A 19,686-nucleotide genomic window follows, 5' to 3' on the forward strand; every position below is an offset into this window, starting at 1 on the left:
TGCAAGTGTTGAGTGTGCGCCAATAGTGGAGTGTTCAGCAGAGTTGCACTGTTCATGGGAACGGAAAGTTGGCGTCTCAGGGCATGCACATAAAGGCGCCACTTATTACTGCGCCAATTCCGCAAAAAGTTGCAGCCATTTGTGCATCTTTATTTACTGTCCCTGTTTTTTAGCATCCATAAACTTCCCAGCACCATACCTATTGGTTTGTACAGTGGCCTCCCTAGCAATCTGCAAAACCACCTGTAAATACAGTAGTAGTGGCAGAGGAAAAGCAAAAGCGAATTGGTAAAACACTAGCATATGCAAAACGGTGCTGACAGGGATAAGCAGCACTACAGCACAGTATAGTACCACACTGATCCATAGAATGCTGGCCTGGAAGGCAGTGTCCCGATTTTCTAGCTCAGACAGACTCCCACAGGGATTACATAGTGATAATCTCTCCTCAGACAGGGATTGTGCCCTAGCGGTGTGACCAGCAGCAGCACACAGCCTCCCTCCCTCCCGGCCTGGCTGCAGCTCAGTGATGATGATGAGCCAGGAGGCTGGGGCTGGAAGTGACGACATTCCGGGGTGGCCCGTGCTCTCGCTCGCTTGCGGGTGTGTGTGTGTGTGAGAACCAGGGGGAGACCCATTGAAAGAATACTAGCAGCTGCCACCACCGCCATCTAGGAGGGGAGGCCGCCCGCGCCGGGTACAGCCAGCATGTCTATGGAGGATCCGTTCTTCGTGGTGAAAGGGTGAGGGAATTACCCGGCCGATATATGGGTGTTTTATATGGGGGGAGTGAGACTGCATGGGGGTCTGTGCTTGTAAGGGGGCATAAGCCACTGTATTAGGGGGGTTTTGATTTTGTTTGGGGTCGGATCTGTTTTTGGGGTGGATTGGAATATAGTGTATGGCGGTGAGGGGGGATCTGTGTATTGGGGGAGGGGGATCTGGCATTTTATTGGTGGTTGGATCTGTTATTGTATTGTGGGTGGGATCTGTGATTGCATGGGGGAGATCTGTGATTGTGTTGAGAATATTATTATATGGGGGACTGTGATTTTAATGGAGTGGAATCTGTGAATGGAGGTTGGGATCTGTTATTGTTTTGGAATATTTTATATGGGACAGGGATCTGTGATTGTATGGGAGCAGTGGATTCTGCGATTGTTTTGGTGGGGGAGGGGATCTGTGATTGAGAGGGTCTTTGATAGTATGGATGTGTGATGGGATTTGTATTGGGGGATGTGTTATTGTATAGGGTAGTGTTTCCTAACCTCAGTCCTCAAGGCACACTAAAGGTGCATACACACATGCCGAGAAAGTAAACAACGTTGCTCATTTTCACCCTTTCTGAGCGATGGTTACTTTCTCGGCAAGTGTGTATAACGGCGACGACGAGCGATGTGCGGCCCCACGGGTCGTTAACGACCCTCGATGTTGGCTGTGCCTGCAGCTCAATTTGGACTGTCGTCCAAGAGCTGCCTGCCCGGCCGTGGTATGACGTCACTGAGCAATATGGTCATCATATCGCTCAGTGTGTATGCACTGCCGCCGCCCGGCCCGGGAGGGGAAAACGCTAGGCGACATCGCTCATAGAGCAAATCACTTAGTGTGTACCCATCTTAACAGTCCAGGTTTTAGCAATATCCATGCTTGACCACAGATAGTTAAATCAAAGGGGGGTATTCAATTGTTTGAAAAGTCAGTTGGGTGTCTGTTTTTTCCTATCTAATAGACAGGAAAAAACAGACACCCAACTGACTTTTCAAACATTTGAATTCCCCCCAAAGCATCTCAGGTACTAATTAAGTTACTTTTGCTCAAATATAGCTATCCTTAAAACCTGGACTGTTAAGCTGGGTACACATTAGGCCAGTAGTTTAAAACTGTGTGCTGTGGCACCCTGGGGTACCTCGGGACACTTGCAGGGGTGCCTTGGGTTGGTGGTCAAGGACCAATTCAAATTATATATGGTCAATGTAACAGGCAAAACCAGTGCTGGTGGCTGCCAATCATAACATATGTGGACAAACAGAAGCAAATCTTGTCCCTCACCACATAAATGAACCTAATGGTGTGTACACACGGTGAGATGTTTTCTTACGATTTCGAAATCGTAAGAAAAGTTAGTGCAGATCGCAAGGTGAAAGTCACCTTGCGATCCCGATTTGATGCCGATGCGCTGTCCCGCGTGGTCTGCATCGCAAGCCTAGATACACTCTGCAGGCAAGTCAGTTTTGACTATCTCTATAGAAGAGATAGTCAAAATTGACACTTAGCCAAAATCGCACATAGTCAGTATCGCAAGCACACTCATTATGTGCTTGCGATGCCGACCTAGCCCCTGTCGCATAGTGAGAATCGGGCTTAAGGATGACATATAAACACAATTTACTTAATTTAATATTTCTTTCTTAATTTCTCAATAAGAAACTTTTGGCCTCGGGGGGTCGTAAAAAGAATTGTGATACTCTAGGGCGCCGTGATTCAAAAAAGTTTGGGAACCACTGCACTAGGTGATTTATCGGACGTTATATTGCTTTGATGCAGATCGGAATGTTGTATTGGCCACATCAGTACATACCCATGATCGCGTGCTCCTGCCGGTCATTCCCTGGATTGTCCTTTCTCTAACGTCCTAGTGGATGCTGGGGACTCCATAAGGACCATGGGGAATAGCGGCTCCGCAGGAGACTGGGCACAGCTAAGAAAGAATTAGGACTACCTGGTGTGCACTGGCTCCTCCCACCATGACCCTCCTCCAGACTTCAGTTAGAATCCTGTGCCCGGCCGAGCTGGATGCACACTAGGGGCTCTCCTGAGTTCCTAGAAAGAAAGTATATGTTAGGTTTTTTATTTTACAGTGAGATCTGCTGGCAACAGACTCACTGCAGCGAGGGACTAAGGGGAGAAGAAGCGAGCCTACCTAACTGGTGGTAGCTTGGGCTTCTTAGGCTACTGGACACCATTAGCTCCAGAGGGATCGACCGCATGGAACCGGCCATTGGTGTTCGGTCCTGGAGCCGCGCCGCCGGCCCTCTTACAGAGCCAGAAGCAAGAAGAATCCGGAAAATCGGCGGCCGAAGACATCAGTCTTCACCAAGGTAGCGCACAGCACTGCAGCTGTGCGCCATTGCTCCTCATACACACTTCACACTCCAGTCACTGAGGGTGCAGGGCGCTGGGGGGGGGCGCCCTGAGAAGCAATAAATACACCTTGGCTGGCAAATATATCACAATATATAGCCCCAGAGGCTATATATGTGATAAATACCCCTGCCAGAATCCATAAAAAAGCGGGAGAAAAGTCAGCGAAAAAGGGGCGGAGCTATCTCCCTCTGCACACTGGCGCCATTTTTCCCTCACAGTTCCGCTGGAAGGAAGCTCCCTGACTCTCCCCTGCAGTCTACACTACAGAAAAGGGTAAAAAAGAGAGGGGGGGCACTAAATTTAGGCGCAAAATACATATATAGCAGCTATAGGGGATATAATTTAGTTAATCCCTGTATTATATAGCGCTCTGGTGTGTGCTGGCATACTCTCTCTCTGTCTCCCCAAAGGGCTTTGTGGGGTCCTGTCTTCTGTCAGAGCATTCCCTGTGTGTGTGCGGTGTGTCGGTACGGCTGTGTCGACATGTTTGATGAGACTTATGTGGAGGAGGAGCAGGTGCCTATAAATGTGTTGTCACCCCCTGCGGGGCAGACACCGGAGTGGATGGACTTGTGGAAGGAATTACGCGAAAGTGTCGACTCCTTACATAAAAAATTTGACGACATGCCAAATGTGGGGCAGCCGGCTTCTCAGTCCGTGCCTGCCCAGACGTCTCAAAAGTCATCAGGGGCTCTAAAACGCCCGCTACCTCAGGTGACAGACACAGATGTCGACACGGATACTGATACCAGTGTCGACGACGAAGAGACTAATGTAATGTCCAATAGGGCCACTCGTTATATGATTGAGGCAATGAATGTTTTACACATTTCTGAGGTGACCCCAGGTACCACAAAAAAGGGTATTATGTTTGGGGAGAAAAAACTACCAGTAGTTTTTCCCCCTTCTGAAGAATTAAATGACGTGTGTGAACTAGCGTGGGCTTCCCCTGATAAAAAATTTGTAATTTCAAAAAAATTACTAATGGCGTACCCTTTCCCGCCAGAGGATAGGTCACGTTGGGAAACACCCCCTAAGGTGGATAAAGCACTTACGCGCTTATCAAAAAAGGTGGCACTGCCGTCCCAAGATACGGCCGCCCTAAAGGAACCTGCTGACAGAAAGCAGGAGGCTCTCCAAAAAGCTATATATACACACACTGGTATTATACTGAGACCAGCTATTGCCTCAACATGGATGTGCAGTGCGGCAGCTGCATGGTCAGACTCCCTGTCAGAGAACATTGACACCCTAGACAGGGACACTATATTGCTAAACGTAGAGCATATTAAAGACGCTGTCTTTTACATAAGAGATGCACAGAGGGATATTTGCCGGCTGGCATCAAAAATAAGTGCACTGTCCATTTGTGCCAGGAGAGGGTTATGGACCCGGCAGTGGACAGGGGATGCAGATTCCAAAAGGCACATGGAAGTTTTGCCTTATAAGGGTGAGGAGTTGTTCGGGGATGGTCTTTCAGACTTAGTTTCCGCAGCAACAGCTGGGAAGTCGGCATTTTTGCCACATGTCCCCTCGCAACCAAAGAGAGCACCGTATTATAAGGTGCAGTCCTTTCGCCCCCAAAAGAGCAGACGGGGTAGAGGCGCGTCCTTTCTGCCCAGAGGCAGAGGTAGGGGAAAAAAGCTGCAGCATACAGCCACTTCCCAGGAACAAAAGTCCTCCCCCGCTTCTTCTGCTAAGTCTGCCGCATGACGCTGGGGCTCAGCAGGCGGAGCCAGGTACGGTGGGGGGCCGTCTCAAAAACTTCAGCAATCAGTGGGCTCGCTCACAGGTAGATCCCTGGATCCTTCAAGTGGTATCTCAGGGGTACAGGCTGGAATTCGAGACATCCCCCCCCCCCCCCGCCGTTTCCTCAAATCTGCCTTACCAACGACTCCTTCAGAAAGGGAGGCTGTGTTAGAGGCAATTCACAAGCTGTATTCCCAGCAGGTGATAGTCAAGGTGCCCCTACTTCAACAAGGACGGGGTTACTATTCCACAATGTTTGTGGTACCGAAACCGGACGGTTCGGTGAGACCCATTTGAAATTTGAAATCCTTGAACACATATTTTAAAAAAATTCAAGTTCAAGATGGAATCGCTCAGGGCGGTTATTGCAAGCCTGGAAGAGGGAGATTACATGGTATCTCTGGACATCAAGGATGCGTACCTGCATGTCCCCATTTACCATCCTCACCAGGAGTACCTCAGATTTGTGGTACAGGATTGTCATTACCAATTCCAGACGTTGCCTGTCCACGGCACCGAGGGTATTTACCAAGGTAATGGCCGAAATGATGATTCTGGACACGGTCCAGAAAAAAGTGTTTCTCCCAGAGGAGAAAGCCGAGGAGCTGTCGTCTCTAGTGAGAGGCCTCCTGAAACCAAAACAGGTGTCGGTGCATCATTGCACGCGAGTCCTGGGAAAGATGGTAGCTTCCTACGAAGCGATTCCATTCGGCAGGTTCCATGACAGAACTTTTCAGTGGGACCTGTTGGACCAATGGTCCGGATCGCATCTTCAAATGCATCGGTTGATAACCCTGTCTCCAAGGACCAGGGTGTCTCTGCTGTGGTGGCTGCAGAGTGCTCATCTCAGAGAGGGCCGCAGATTCGGCATACAGGACTGGGTCCTGGTGACCACGGATGCCAGCCTTCGGGGCTGGGGGGCAGTCACTCAGGGAAGAAACTTCCAAGGACTTTGGTCGAGTCAGGAGACTTCCCTACACATAAATGTTCTGGAACTGAGGGCCATTTAAAATGCCCTAAGTCAAGCAAAGCCCCTGCTTCAAAACCGGCCGGTTCTGATCCAGTCAGACAACATCACGGCGGTCGCCCATGTAAATCGACAGGGCGGCACAAGAAGCAGGGCGGTGATGGCAGAAGCCACAAGGATTCTCCGTTGGGCGGAAAATCACGTGTTAGCACTGTCAGCAGTGTTCATTCCGTGAGTAAACAACTGGGAAGCAGACTTCCTCAGCAGGCACGACCTCCACCCGGGAGAGTGGGGACTTCATCCGGAAGTCTTCCAACTGATTGTAAACCGTTGGGAAAGGCCACAGGTGGACATGATGGCGTCCCGCTTAAACAAAAAGCTGGAAAAATATTGCGCCAGGTCAAGAGACCCTCAGGCGATAGCTGTGGACGCTCTAGTGACACCGTGGGTGTACCGGTCGGTTTATGTGTTCCCTCCTCTTCCTCTTATACCCAAGGTACTGAGGATAATAAGGAGAAGAGGCGTAAGAACTATACTCATTGTTCCGGATTGGCCAAGAAGAGCTTGGTACCCGGAACTTCAAGAAATGATCTCAGAGGACCCATGGCCTCTGCCGCTCAGACAGGACCTGCTGCTGCAGGGGCCCTGTCTGTTCCAAGACTTACCGCGGCTGCGTTTGACGGCATGGCGGTTGAACGCCGGATCCTAAAAGAAAAGGGTATTCCGGAGGAAGTCATTCCTACGCTTATTAAAGCTAGGAAATATGTAACCGTACAACATTATCACCGCATATGGCGAAAATATGTTGCGTGGTGTGAGGCCAGGAAGGCCCCAACGGAGGAATTCCAGTTAGGTCGATTTCTGCACTTCCTACAGTCAGGGGTGACTATGGGCCTAAAATTGGGTTCCATTAAGGTCCAGATTTCGGCTCTGTCGATTTTCTTCCAAAAAGAACTGGCTTCACTGCCTGAAGTTCAGACATTTGTCAAGGGAGTGCTGCATATTCAGCCTCCTTTTGTGCCCCCAGTGGCACCGTGGGACCTCAACGTGGTGTTGGGTTTCCTAAAGTCACATTGGTTTGAGCCACTCAAAACCGTGGACTTAAAATATCTCACGTGGAAAGTGGTCATGCTTTTGGCCTTGGCTTCGGCAAGGCGGGTGTCAGAATTGGCGGCTTTGTCATGTAAAAGCCCCTATTTGATTTTCCATATGGATAGGGCAGAATTGAGGACTCGTCCCCAATTTCTTCCTAAGGTGGTATCGGCTTTTCACTTGAACCAACCTATCGTGGTGCCTGCGGCTACTAGGGACTTGGAGGACTCCAAGTTACTGGACGTAGTCAGGGCCTTGAAAATTTATGTTTCCAGGACGGCTGGAGTCAGGAAGACTGACTCGCTATTTATCCTGTATGCACCAAACAAGATGGGTGCTCCTGCTTCAAAGCAGACTATTGCTCGCTGGATTTGTAGCACAAGTCAGCTTGCGCATTCTGTGGCTGGCCTGCCACAGCCTAAATCTGTAAAAGCCCATTCCACGAGGAAAGTGGGCTTTTCTTGGGCGGCTGCCCGAGGGGTCTCGGCTTTACAACTTTGCCGAGCTGCTACTTGGTCAGGGGCAAACACGTTTGCAAAATTCTGCAAATTTGATACCCTGGCTGAGGAGGACCTTGAGTTCTCTCATTCGGTGCTGCAGATTCATCCGCACTCTCCCGCCCGTTTGGGAGCTTTGGTATAATCCCCATGGTCCTTACGGAGTCCCCAGCATCCACTAGGACGTTAGAGAAAATAAGATTTTACTCACCGGTAAATCTATTTCTTGTAGTCCGTAGTGGATGCTGGGCGCCCGTCCCAAGTGCGGACTGTCTGCAATACTTGTATATAGTTATTGTTAACTAAAATGGTTATTGTTGAGCCATCTGTTGAGAGGCTCAGTTGTTATCATACTGTTAACTGGGTATAATATCACGAGTTATACGGTGTGATTGGTGTGGCTGGTATGAGTCTTACCCGGGATTCAAAATCCTTTCCTTATTGTGTCAGCTCTTCCGGGCACAGTATCCTTACTGAAGTCTGGAGGAGGGTCATGGTGGGAGGAGCCAGTGCACACCAGGTAGTCCTAATTCTTTCTTCGCTGTGCCCAGTCTCCTGCGGAGCCGCTATTCCCCATGGTCCTTACGGAGTCCCCAGCATCCACTACGGACTACGAGAAATAGATTTACCGGTGAGTAAAATCTTATTTTCGGGCGCGCTGCATGCCCAATGGGATGAACCCAGGGAATTGTATGCATTTTAAATGTGGCGGGCAACGATACATCACTCCCTTGTCCACTGCATCGTGTCTCTGTCGCTGTGTACACACCAGCATTAGTGTGCCATGAGGACTGTGATTGGGATCCTCTGGTATAGGGGGTGGAATCTATTGTATGGGGTGGGATCTGTTCTTCTGTGGGGGTGAAATTTGTGATTGCAGTGGGTTCGGATATATGTGGTTTTATTAGGGGATGCATCTATTATTGTATTTGGGGTGGAATCTTAATACACTGTTATTGTATGAGGGAGGGGCGTATGATTGTGTGGAGAGGATGTGATTGTGCAGAGTGGATTGGGCAGTGCAGGGTTTATGGAAGAGAAGGCATTGTATGGAATGGACTGGAGTGTATGGACAGAGCTGTATGCTGTTTGTCATATATTCTTTGTACAGGTTGAGTATCCCATATCCAAATATTCCGAAATACGGACTTTTTTGAGTGAGTGAGAGATAGTGAAACCTTTGTTTTTTGATGGTTCAATGTACACAAACTTTGTTTAATACACAAAGTTATTAAAAATATTGTATTAAATGACCTTCAGGCTGTGTGTATAAGGTGTAAATGAAACAAATGAATTGTGTGACTGTAGACCACACTTTGTTTAACGCGCAAAGTTATAAAAAATATTGGCTAAAATGACCTTCAGGCTGTGTGTATAAGGTGTATATGTAACATAAATGCATTCTGTGCTTAGACTTAGGTCCCATCACCATCATATCTCATTATGGTATGCAATTATTCCAAAATACGGTAAAATCCGATATCCAAAATACCTCTGGTCCCAAGCATTTTGGATAAGGGATACTCAACCTGTATATATTATAGAAAAATATTTTCAAATAAGTGTACTCATCAGCAATTAAAATGAGCCCTAATTATAACCACATGTTGGAGTAGATATAAAGCTTAATCATTTGTAAAGCATAATGTAGGGCTGTATAGGGAGAACAGACATGAGGGTACATACACAAAGGGGGGAGGGGAGGTCACTGCGATACAGGTCAGTACATACACAGAGGGGGGGTCCCTGCGATACAGGTCACTACATACACATAAGGGGGGGTCTCTGCGATACAGGTCAGTACATACACCGAAGGTGGGTCCCTGTGATACAGGTCAGTACATACACAGAAGGGGGGTCCCTGTGATACAGGTCAGTACATACACAAGAGGGGGGGGGTCCCTGCGATACATGTCACTACATACACAGAGGGGGGGTCCCTGCGATACAGGTCACTACATACACAGAAGGGGGGTCTCTGCGATACATGTCACTACATACACAGAAGGGGGGTCTCTGCGATACAGGTCAGTACATACACAGAAGGGGGGTCCCTACAATACAGGTCAGTACATACACAGAAGGGGGGTCCCTACAATACAGGTCAGTACATACACAGAAGGTGGGTCCCTACAATACAGGTCAGTACATACACAGAAGGGGGGTCCCTACAATACAGGTCAGTACATACACAGAAGGGGGGTCCCTACAATACAGGTCAGTACATACACAGAAGGGGGGACCCTGCAATACAAGTCAGGTCATGCACAGAAGGGCGGTCCCTGCGATACAGGTCAGTGCATACACAGAAGGGGGGTCTCTGCGATAGAGGTCAGTACATACACAGAAGGGGAGTCTCTGCGATACAGGTCAGTACATACACAGAAGGGGAGTCTCTGCGATACAGGTCACTACATACACAGAAGGGGGGTCTCTGCGATACAGGTCACTACATACACAGAAGGGGGGTCTCTGCGATACAGGTCAGTACGTACACAGAAGGGGAGTCTCTGCGATACTGGTCACTACATACACAGAAGGGGGGTCCCTGCGATACTGGTCAGTACATACACAGAAGGGGGGTCCCTGCGATACTGGTCAGTACATACACAGAAGGGGACTCTCTGCGATACAGGTCAGTACATACACAGAAGGGGGGTCCCTACAATACAGGTCAGTACATACACAGAAGGGGGGTCTCTGCGATACAGGTCACTACATACACAGAAGGGGGGTTTCTGCGATACAGGTCAGTACGTACACAGAAGGGGGTCTCTGCGATACAGGTCACTACATACACAGAAGGGGGGTCTCTGCGATACAGGTCAGTACATACACAGAAGGGGAGTCTCTGCGATACAGGTCAGTACATACACAGAAGCGGGGTCCCTGCGATACAGGTCACTACATACACAGAAGGGGGGTCTCTGCGATACAGGTCACTACATACAGAGAAGGGGGGGTTTCTGCGATACAGGTCACTACATATACAGAAGGGGGGTCACTGCGATACAGGTCAGTACGTACACAGAAGGGGGTCTCTGCGATACAGGTCACTACATACACAGAAGGGGGGTCTCTGCGATACAGGTCAGTACATGCACAGAAGGGGGGTCTCTGCGATACAGGTCAGTACATGCACAGAAGGGGGGGTCTCTGCGATACAGGTCAGGTCATACACAGTAGGGGAGTCTCTGCGATACAGGTCAGATCATACACAGAAGGGGAGTCCCTGCAATACAGGTCAGGTCATACACAGAAGGGGAGTCTCTGTGATACAGGTCAGGTCATACATAGAAGGGGGGGGTCTCTGTGATACTGGTCAGGTCATACATAGAAGGGGGGTCCCTGCGATACTGGTCAGTACATACACAGAAGGGGGGTCCCTGCGATACAGTTCAGGTCATACACAGAACTGGGGGTCTCTGCGATACAGGTCAGTACATACACAGAAGGTGGTCCCTGTGATACAGATCACTACATACACAGAAGGGGGGTCCCTGCGATACAGTTCAGGTCATACACAGAACGGGGGGTCTCTGCGATACAGGTCAGTGCATACACATAAGGGGGTCCCTGCGATACAGATCACTAGATACACAGAAGGGGGGTCCCTGTGATATAGTTCAGGTCATACACAGAAGGGGAGTCCATGCAATACAGGTCAGGTCATACACAGAAGGGGGGTCTCTGCGATACAGGTCAGGTCATACACAGTAGGGGAGTCTCTGCGATACAGGTCAGGTCATACACAGAAGGGGGGTCTCTGTGATTCAGGTCATACACAGAAGGGGGGTCCCTGTGATACTGGTCAGTACATACACAGAAGGGGGGGTCCCTGTGATACAGTTCAGGTCATACACAGAAGGGGGGGGGGTCTCTGCGATACAGGTCAGGTCATACACAGAAGGGGAGTCTCTGCGATACAGGTCAGTACATACACAGAAGGGGGGTCCCTGCGATACACTTCAGGTCATACACAGAAAGGGGGTCCCTGCGTTACAGGTCAGTACATACACAGAAGGGGAGTCTCTGCGATACTGGTCAGTACATACACAGAAGGGGAGTCTCTGCGATACAGGTCAGTACATACACAGAAGGGGGGTCTCTGCAAAACAGGTCAGTACATACACAGAAGGGGAGTCTCTGCGATACAGGTCAGGTCATACACAGAAGGGGAGTCTCTACGATACAGGTCAGGTCATATATAGAAGGGGACTCTCTGCGATACAGGTCAATACATACACAGAAGGGGACTCTCTGAAGAGGGTCCCTGCGATACAGGTCAGTACATACACAGAAGGGGAGTCCCTGCGATACTGGTCACTACATACACAGAAGGGGAGTCCCTGCGATACTGGTCACTACATACACAGAAGGGGGGTCCCTGCGATACAGTTCAGGTCATAAAGAAGGGGGGTCTCTGCGATACAGGTCAGGTCATACACAGAAGGGGAGTCACTGCAATACAGGTCAGGTCATACATAGAACGGGGGGTCTCTGCGATACAGGTCACTACATACACAGAAGGGGAGTCTCTGCGATACTGGTCAGTACATACACAGAAGGGGACTCTCTGCGATACAGGTCAGTACATACACAGAAGGGGGGTCCCTACAATACAGGTCAGTACATACACAGAAGGGGGGTCTCTGCGATACAGGTCACTACATACACAGAAGGGGGGTCTCTGCGATACAGGTCAGTACGTACACAGAAGGGGGTCTCTGCGATACAGGTCACTACATACACAGAAGGGGGGTCTCTGCGATACAGGTCAGGTCATACATAGAACGGGGGGTCTCTGCGATACAGGTCAGTACATACACAGAAGGGGGGTCCCTGTGATACAGGTCACTACATACACAGAAGGGGGGTCCCTGCGATACAGATCAGGTCATACGCAGAACTGGGGGTCTCTGCGATACAGGTCAGTACATACACAGAAGGGGGTCCCTGTGATACAGATCACTACATACACAGAAGGGGGGTCCCTGCGATACAGTTCAGGTCATACACAGAACGGGGGGTCTCTGCGATACAGGTCAGTGCATACACAGAAGGGGGTCCCTGCGATACAGATCACTACATACACAGAAGGGGGGTCCCTGTGATATAGTTCAGGTCATACACAGAAGGGGAGTCCCTGCAATACAGGTCAGGTCATACACAGAAGGGGAGTCTCTGTGATACAGGTCAGGTCATACATAGAAGGGGGGGGTCTCTGTGATACAGGTCAGGTCATACACAGAAGGGTGGTCCCTGCGATACTGGTCAGTACATACACAGAAGGGGGGTCCCTGCGATACTGGTCACTACATACATAGAAGGGGGGTCCCTGCGAAACTGGTCACTACATACACAGAAGGGGGGTCCCTACAATACAGTTCAGGTCATACACAGGAGGGGGTCCCTGCAATACAGTTCAGGTCATACACAGAACTGGGGGTCTCTGCGATACAGGTCAGTACATACACAGAAGGGGGTCCCTGCGATACAGATCACTACATACACAGAAGGGGGGTCCCTGCGATACAGTTCAGGTCATACACAGAACGGGGGGTCTCTGCGAGTCAGGTCATACACAGAACGGGGGGGTCTCTGCGATACAGGTCAGGTCATACACAGAAGGGGGGTCTCTGCGATACAGGTCAGGTCATACACAGAAGGGGGGTCCTTGCAATACAGGTCAGGTCATACACAGAAGGGGGGGGGGGGGGTCTCTGTGATACAGGTCAGGTCATACACAGAAGAGGGTCCCTATGATACAGGTCACTACATACACAGAAGGGGGGTCCCTGCGATACTGGTCAGTACATACACAGAAGGGGGGTCCCTGCGATACTGGTCAGTACATACACAGAAGGGGAGTCCCTACGATACTGGTCACTACGTACTCAGAAGGGGGGTCCCTGCGATACAGTTCAGGTCATACACAGAAGGGGGGTCTCTGCGATACAGGTCAGGTCATACACAGAAGGGGAGTCTCTGCGATACAGGTCAGGTCATACACAGAAGGAGGGTCCCTGCGATACAGGTCAGTACATACACAGAAGGGGGGTCCCTGCGATACAGGTCACTACATACACAGAAGGGGGGTCCCTGCGATACTGATCACTACATACACAGACGGGGGGTCCCTGCGATACAGTTCAGGTCATACACAGAAGGGGGGTCCCTGCGATACTGGTCACTACATACACAGAAGGGGGGTCCCTGCGATACAGTTCAGGTCATACACAGAAGGGGGGTCTCTGTGATACAGGTCAGGTCATACACAGAAGGGGGGTCCATGCGATACAGGTCAGTACATACACAGAAGGGGGGTCCCTGCGATACTGGTCACTACATACACAGAAGGGGGGACCCTGCGATACAGGTCACTACATACACAGAAGGGGGGTCCCTGCGATACAGGTCAGTACATACACAGAAGGGGAGTCTCTACGATACAGGTCAGTACATACACAGAAGGGGAGTCTCTGCGATACAGTTCAGGTCATACACAGAAGGGGGGTCCCTGCGATACTGGTCACTACATACACAGAAGGGGGGTCCCTGCGATACAGTTCAGGTCATACACAGAAGGGGGGTCTCTACGATACAGGTCAGGTCATACACAGAAGGGGAGTCTCTGCGATACAGGTCAGTACATACACAGAAGGGGAGTCTCTGCGATACAGGTCAGGTCATACACAGAAGGGGAGTTTCTATGATACAGGTCAGGTCATATATAGAAGGGGACTCTCTGCGATACAGGTCAGTACATACACAGAAGGGGACTCTCTGCGATACAGGTCAGTACATACACAGAAGGGGAGTCTCTGCGATACTGGTCAGTACATACACAGAAGGGGAGTACCTGCGATACAGGTCAGTACATACACAGAAGGGGAGTACCTGCGATACTGGTCAGTACATACACAGAAGGGGAGTCCCTGCGATACTGGTCACTACATACACAGAAGGGGGGACCCTGCGAGACTGGTCACTACATACACAGAAGGGGGGACCCTGCGAGACTGATCACTACATACACAGAAGGGGGGTCCCTGCGATACAATTCAGGTCATACACAGAAAGGGGGTCTCTGCGTTACAGGTCAGTACATACACAGAAGAGGAGTCTCTGCGATACAGGTCAGTACATACACAGAAGGGGACTCTCTGCGATACAGGTCAGGTCATATATAGAAGGGGACTCTCTGCGATACAGGTCAGTACATACACAGAAGGGGGGTCCCTGCGATACTGGTCAGTACATACACAGAAGGGGAGTCCCTGCGATACAGTTCAGGTCATACACAGAAGGGGGGTCTCTGCGATACAGGTCAGGTCATACACAGAAGGGGGGTCCCTGCGATACTGGTCACTACATACACAGAAGGGGGGTCCCTGCGATACAGTTCAGGTCATACACAGAAGGGGGGTCCCTGCGATACAGTTCAGGTCATACACAGAAGGGGGGTCCCTGCGATACAGGTCAGTACATACACAGAAGGGGGGTCCCTGCGATACTGATCACTACATACACAGAAGGGGGGTCCCTGCGATACAGTTCAGGTCATACACAGAAGGGGGGTCCCTGCGATACTGGTCACTACATACACAGAAGGGGGGTCCCTGCGATACAGTTCAGGTCATACACAAAAGGGGAGTCTCTGCGATACAGTTCAGGTCATACACAGAAGGGGAGTCTCTACGATACAGGTCAGGTCATATATAGAAGGGGAGTCTCTGCGATACAGGTCAGTACATACACAGAAGGGGACTCTCTGCGATACTGGTCAGTACATACACAGAAGGGGGGTCCCTGCGATACTGGTCAGTACATACACAGAAGGGGAGACCCTGCGATACTGGTCACTACATACACAGAAGGGGGGCCCCTGCGATACAGTTCAGGTCATACACAGAAGGGGGGCCCCTGCGATACAGTTCAGGTCATACACAGAAGGGGAGTCTCTGCGATACAGGTCAGGTCATACACAGAAGGGGAGTCTCTGCGATACAGGTCAGTACATACACAGAAGGGGAGTCTCTGCGATTCAGGTCATACACAGAAGGGGGGGTCCCTGCGATACAGGTCAGGTCATACACAGGAGGGGAGTCCCTGCGATACTGATCACTACATACACAGAAGGGGGGTCCCTGCGATACACTTCAGGTCATACACAGAAAGGGGGTCCCTGCGTTACAGGTCAGTACATACACAGAAGGGGAGTCTCTGCGATACTGGTCAGTACATACACAGAAGGGGAGTCTCTGCGATACAGGTCGGTACATACACAGAAGGGGAGTCTCTGCGATACAGGTCAGGTCATTCACAGAAGGGGAGTCTCTACGATACAGGTCAGGTCATATATAGAAGGGGGTCCCTGCGATACTGGTCAGTACATACACAGAAGGGGAGTCCCTGCGATACTGGTCACTACATACACAGAAGGGGGGTCCCTGCGATACAGTTCAGGTCATACAGAAGGGGGGTCTCTGCGATACAGGTCAGGTCATACACAGAAGGTGGGTCCCTGCAATACAGGTCACTACATACACAGAAGGGGGGTCCCTGCGATACAGATCACTACATACACAGAAGGGGGGTCCCTGCGATACAATTCAGGTCATACACAGAACGGGGGGTCTCTGCGATACAGGTCAGTACATACACAGAAGGGGGTCCCTGCGATACAGATCACTACATACACAGAAGGGGAGTCCCTGCGATACAGTTCAGGTCATACACAGAAGGGGGAGTCTCTGTGATACAGGTCAGGTCATACATAGAAGGGGGGTCCCTGCGGTACATACACAGAAGCGGGGTCCCTGCGATACTGGTCACTACATACACAAAAGGGGGGTCTCTACAATACAGTTCAGGTCATACACAGGAGGGGGTCCCTGCAATACAGTTCAGGTCATACACAGAACTGGGGGTCCCTGCGATACAGATCACTACATACACAGAAGGGGGGTCCCTGCGATACAGTTCAGGTCATACACAGAACGGGGGGTCTCTGCGATACAGGTCAGGTCATACACAGAAGGGGGGTCCCTGCAATACAGGTCAGGTCATACACAGAAGGGGGGGGTGGGCTCTGTGATACAGGTCAGGTCATACACAGAAGGGGGAGTCTCTGTGATACAGGTCAGGTCATACATAGAAGGGGGGGGGGGTCTCTGTGATACAGGTCAGGTCATACATAGAAGGGGGGTCCCTGCGATACTGGTCAGTACATACACAGAAGGGGGGTCCCTGCGATACTGGTCACTACATACACAGAAGGGGGGTCCCTGCAATACAGTTCAGGTCATACACAGGAGAGGGTCCCTGTGATACAGATCAGTACATACACAGAAGGGGGTTCCTTTGATACAGTTCAGTACATACACAGAAGGGGGTTCCTTTGATACAGTTCAGTACATACACAGAAGGGGGGTCCCTGCGATACTGGTCACTACATACACAGAAGGGGGGTCCCTGCAATACAGTTCAGGTCATACACAGGAGAGGGTCCCTGTGATACAGATCAGTACATACACAGAAGGGGGTTCCTTTGATACAGTTCAGTACATACACAGAAGGGGGTTCCTTTGATACAGTTCAGTACATACACAGAAGGGGAGTCCCTGCAATAGTACTGTTTGTAGGAAAGGTCCTTCTGGGCATTGGTAATGTCGGCAGAGAAAGGTACCAATGACTGATCCTGTGGGAAAACTGGGAATCTGTGGGTCCCAGCTGCACTCGGTGACAAGGAGGGTTATTGCAGGGTGTTCTGTTGCTGTGCATGCTGGCAAAGGGGTTCTCTGCGATCACGGCCTGTGGAGAAGAGGTTTCTGGGTAATTTAGTTATGTGTAAGGGTCCTCTAGCCTAGTGTGAACTGGAGAACCCTGTTTATGTATTGCATTACTGTGTTAGTTACTGAATGGAAGTAACACTGTAAATATAAAAGGGGAGGTTTATATTTTTATGTGGAAAAGAAAGTGTTTTGAATAATGAATAAAATCAGATGGAATGATGATTTTGTATATCCGATCTGATGTGTTATTCTTGGGGTGCATGCTCTACATTGTGCGATTTATTTTGAGACCCTTTTTTAAAAAAACATTATTTTATTTTAATAATACGTAAACTTTACTTCTCATAATTCAGTATCACTACTGTTTTAGAGATCCATTTCTTAACATGCATCCAGAAACGAATCTACCTATAATACACTGAGAGACAGATAATCTTATACAGTATAGTATTTGGCGTTTAGATTACATGGCTGCAGCTTTCCAGTCATGATCTGTTTACTAAGGAAACTGTAATATGTGAATGTGACGCCTCTCGGTAAGTGTTAGACTAGATATTGTGAGGTTAGTGTATGCAATTGAGTCTGCAGTGGTTTATTTTTTTTTAGGGAGGTCCAAAAAGCTGTGAATACCGCCCAGGGTTTATTCCAGCGATGGACAGACCTCCTACAGGACCCTTCCATTGCTACTAGAGAGGAGCTGGACTGGACCACCAATGAGCTGCGGAACAACCTGAGAAGCATCGACTGGGATCTTGAAGACCTTGATGAGACCATCAATATCCTTTTATAATTATTGAGTCATGCACAGTTAGAGATTACTGTTTTGTGCATCATTCTGCCCCATTTCCCCCACTCAGTATAATGCCACTACCTACTCTTTATTCTAGCTTTGGGTATTATAGAACAAAATGACACTTATTTTATGCTCCCAGTTAGAAAACTCTTACAATTGCCTGATTGTCTAGGCGTTTGCCAGATTATACAATTTTCAATTCCGGTCTAAACTTTTTTCCAGGACTTTACAAGCCTGTCTTAGGACACACAATAAAGAGGGATTTCACATCCACCTGTGGTGTATTGCCCTGCATCTGGGTTATGCTGCTTAAGTGGACCTCTAAACAGTGATCCATTCATCAATCACAGATGCATTGCTTGTACTCTGCATTTTCCACATACTGGACAGAGCTGGTTTCAGGCTCAGGTCTGTATGGCTTTTGGAAAAAGTACAGTAAGTACTTACAATGCTTTCCTCATACTCATCAGTAGATCATTATTTTGACGTCTGCATAAGCTGCGTTCACCATCCAGTAATCCCTATGCAGGGCAAAGGGCCATTGGTGGGAATCAGAACACTCACAAATACCAGCAAGGAAATCTCAGCACTTCTATGAAAGACCAGCGTCAGAGTTTCCCATGTTAAAGAAAAAACAACAACAAAATAAAACAAGGGAAGTAAAGTGATATGGGATACAGTAAGTACATATTGTGACAAGGCTATACTAAAGCTGGGTACACACTAGGCAATATCTTGACCGGCATGCCGATATCCGATGGATCGGAGCAAAAAAATCATCCAGTGTGCATGCACTATGCGCTTTCCCGTGGTTTCATTTGTCGCATCAACAAAACATTTGCCGTCAGTCTGACGATGTCGTTTGCAGCACTATGCATAGTAATGAAGGGCGTAACGACATGCATAGTAATGGAGAACGGAACGACTGATCGTTCCGTTGTTCATTACATCGTTCAGTGTGTATGCGACAGCCGATGTATCGGTACATCGGCTGTCGCGTCGGTTGGGTACACACTTCGTGTAATGTGTACCCAGCATTACTGTAACACTAGTTACATTATGTACACAATATTGTTACTTTTATGCAAAGGATAAAAATGCATAGATACATTACCAGGAAAGAGTCTTATGTCAAAATAAAATATATAAGACATATAATGTGCTGATGGGCTTAGCAAAAAAAAGTCTTAATGCTGCCCATACACTTGTGCGATGGCCCGCAACGCGACATTGCGGGGCATCACACGGGCAGTTGAGGTGCGATGAAATTGCACCTGAACTGCCAAAGTGATTACCATGCGATATCGCATGGTTAGCACGTGATGGGCACGTCACCGCCGAGTGGAAGCGGCCTGTGGCCGCTCCCGGCGGGTGCCCATTGCACATCGCAGTGCGATATCTCATGTGGGTTTAAAACCACATGCAATCGCACTGCAATGCGACAAATATTAAGTGCAGCACATAATATCTTGAGACGCGATATTCGACCGGCGTGCCCACGCATCGCGTCTCAAGGTACTAAAATGTGCATAGAATCCTTCGATTTCTCTCACAGATGTGGTCGAAATCGAAGGATAGCACCAATTATCTCGTAAGTGTATGGGCACCATAATTTAACTGAAGCTAAAATTCTGTAAATAAAAATGG

General features: G+C 49.3%; 1 protein-coding gene across 3 annotated transcripts in view; it reads left to right on the forward strand.

The window, feature by feature from the left end:
- Positions 1 to 374: 374 nt before the first annotated feature.
- The window catches only part of STX6 (syntaxin 6), a 140,471-nt gene continuing 121,159 nt past the window's right edge, over positions 375 to 19,686 (forward strand). Inside the window, exons 1-2 of one of the 3 annotated variants that reach the window (XM_063939794.1) lie at positions 375 to 743; positions 17,853 to 18,022. In XM_063939794.1, the coding sequence (XP_063795864.1) occupies positions 709 to 743; positions 17,853 to 18,022 (205 nt within the window). In that variant the 5' untranslated portion in view covers positions 375 to 708. The remainder of the gene's footprint in view (positions 744 to 17,852; positions 18,023 to 19,686) is intronic. The other 2 variants (XM_063939795.1, XM_063939796.1) reach the window with 2 other exon arrangements.

The sequence above is a fragment of the Pseudophryne corroboree genome, chromosome 9 (assembly GCF_028390025.1).
Source record: "Pseudophryne corroboree isolate aPseCor3 chromosome 9, aPseCor3.hap2, whole genome shotgun sequence".
Classification (NCBI taxonomy): Eukaryota; Metazoa; Chordata; class Amphibia; order Anura; family Myobatrachidae; genus Pseudophryne; species Pseudophryne corroboree.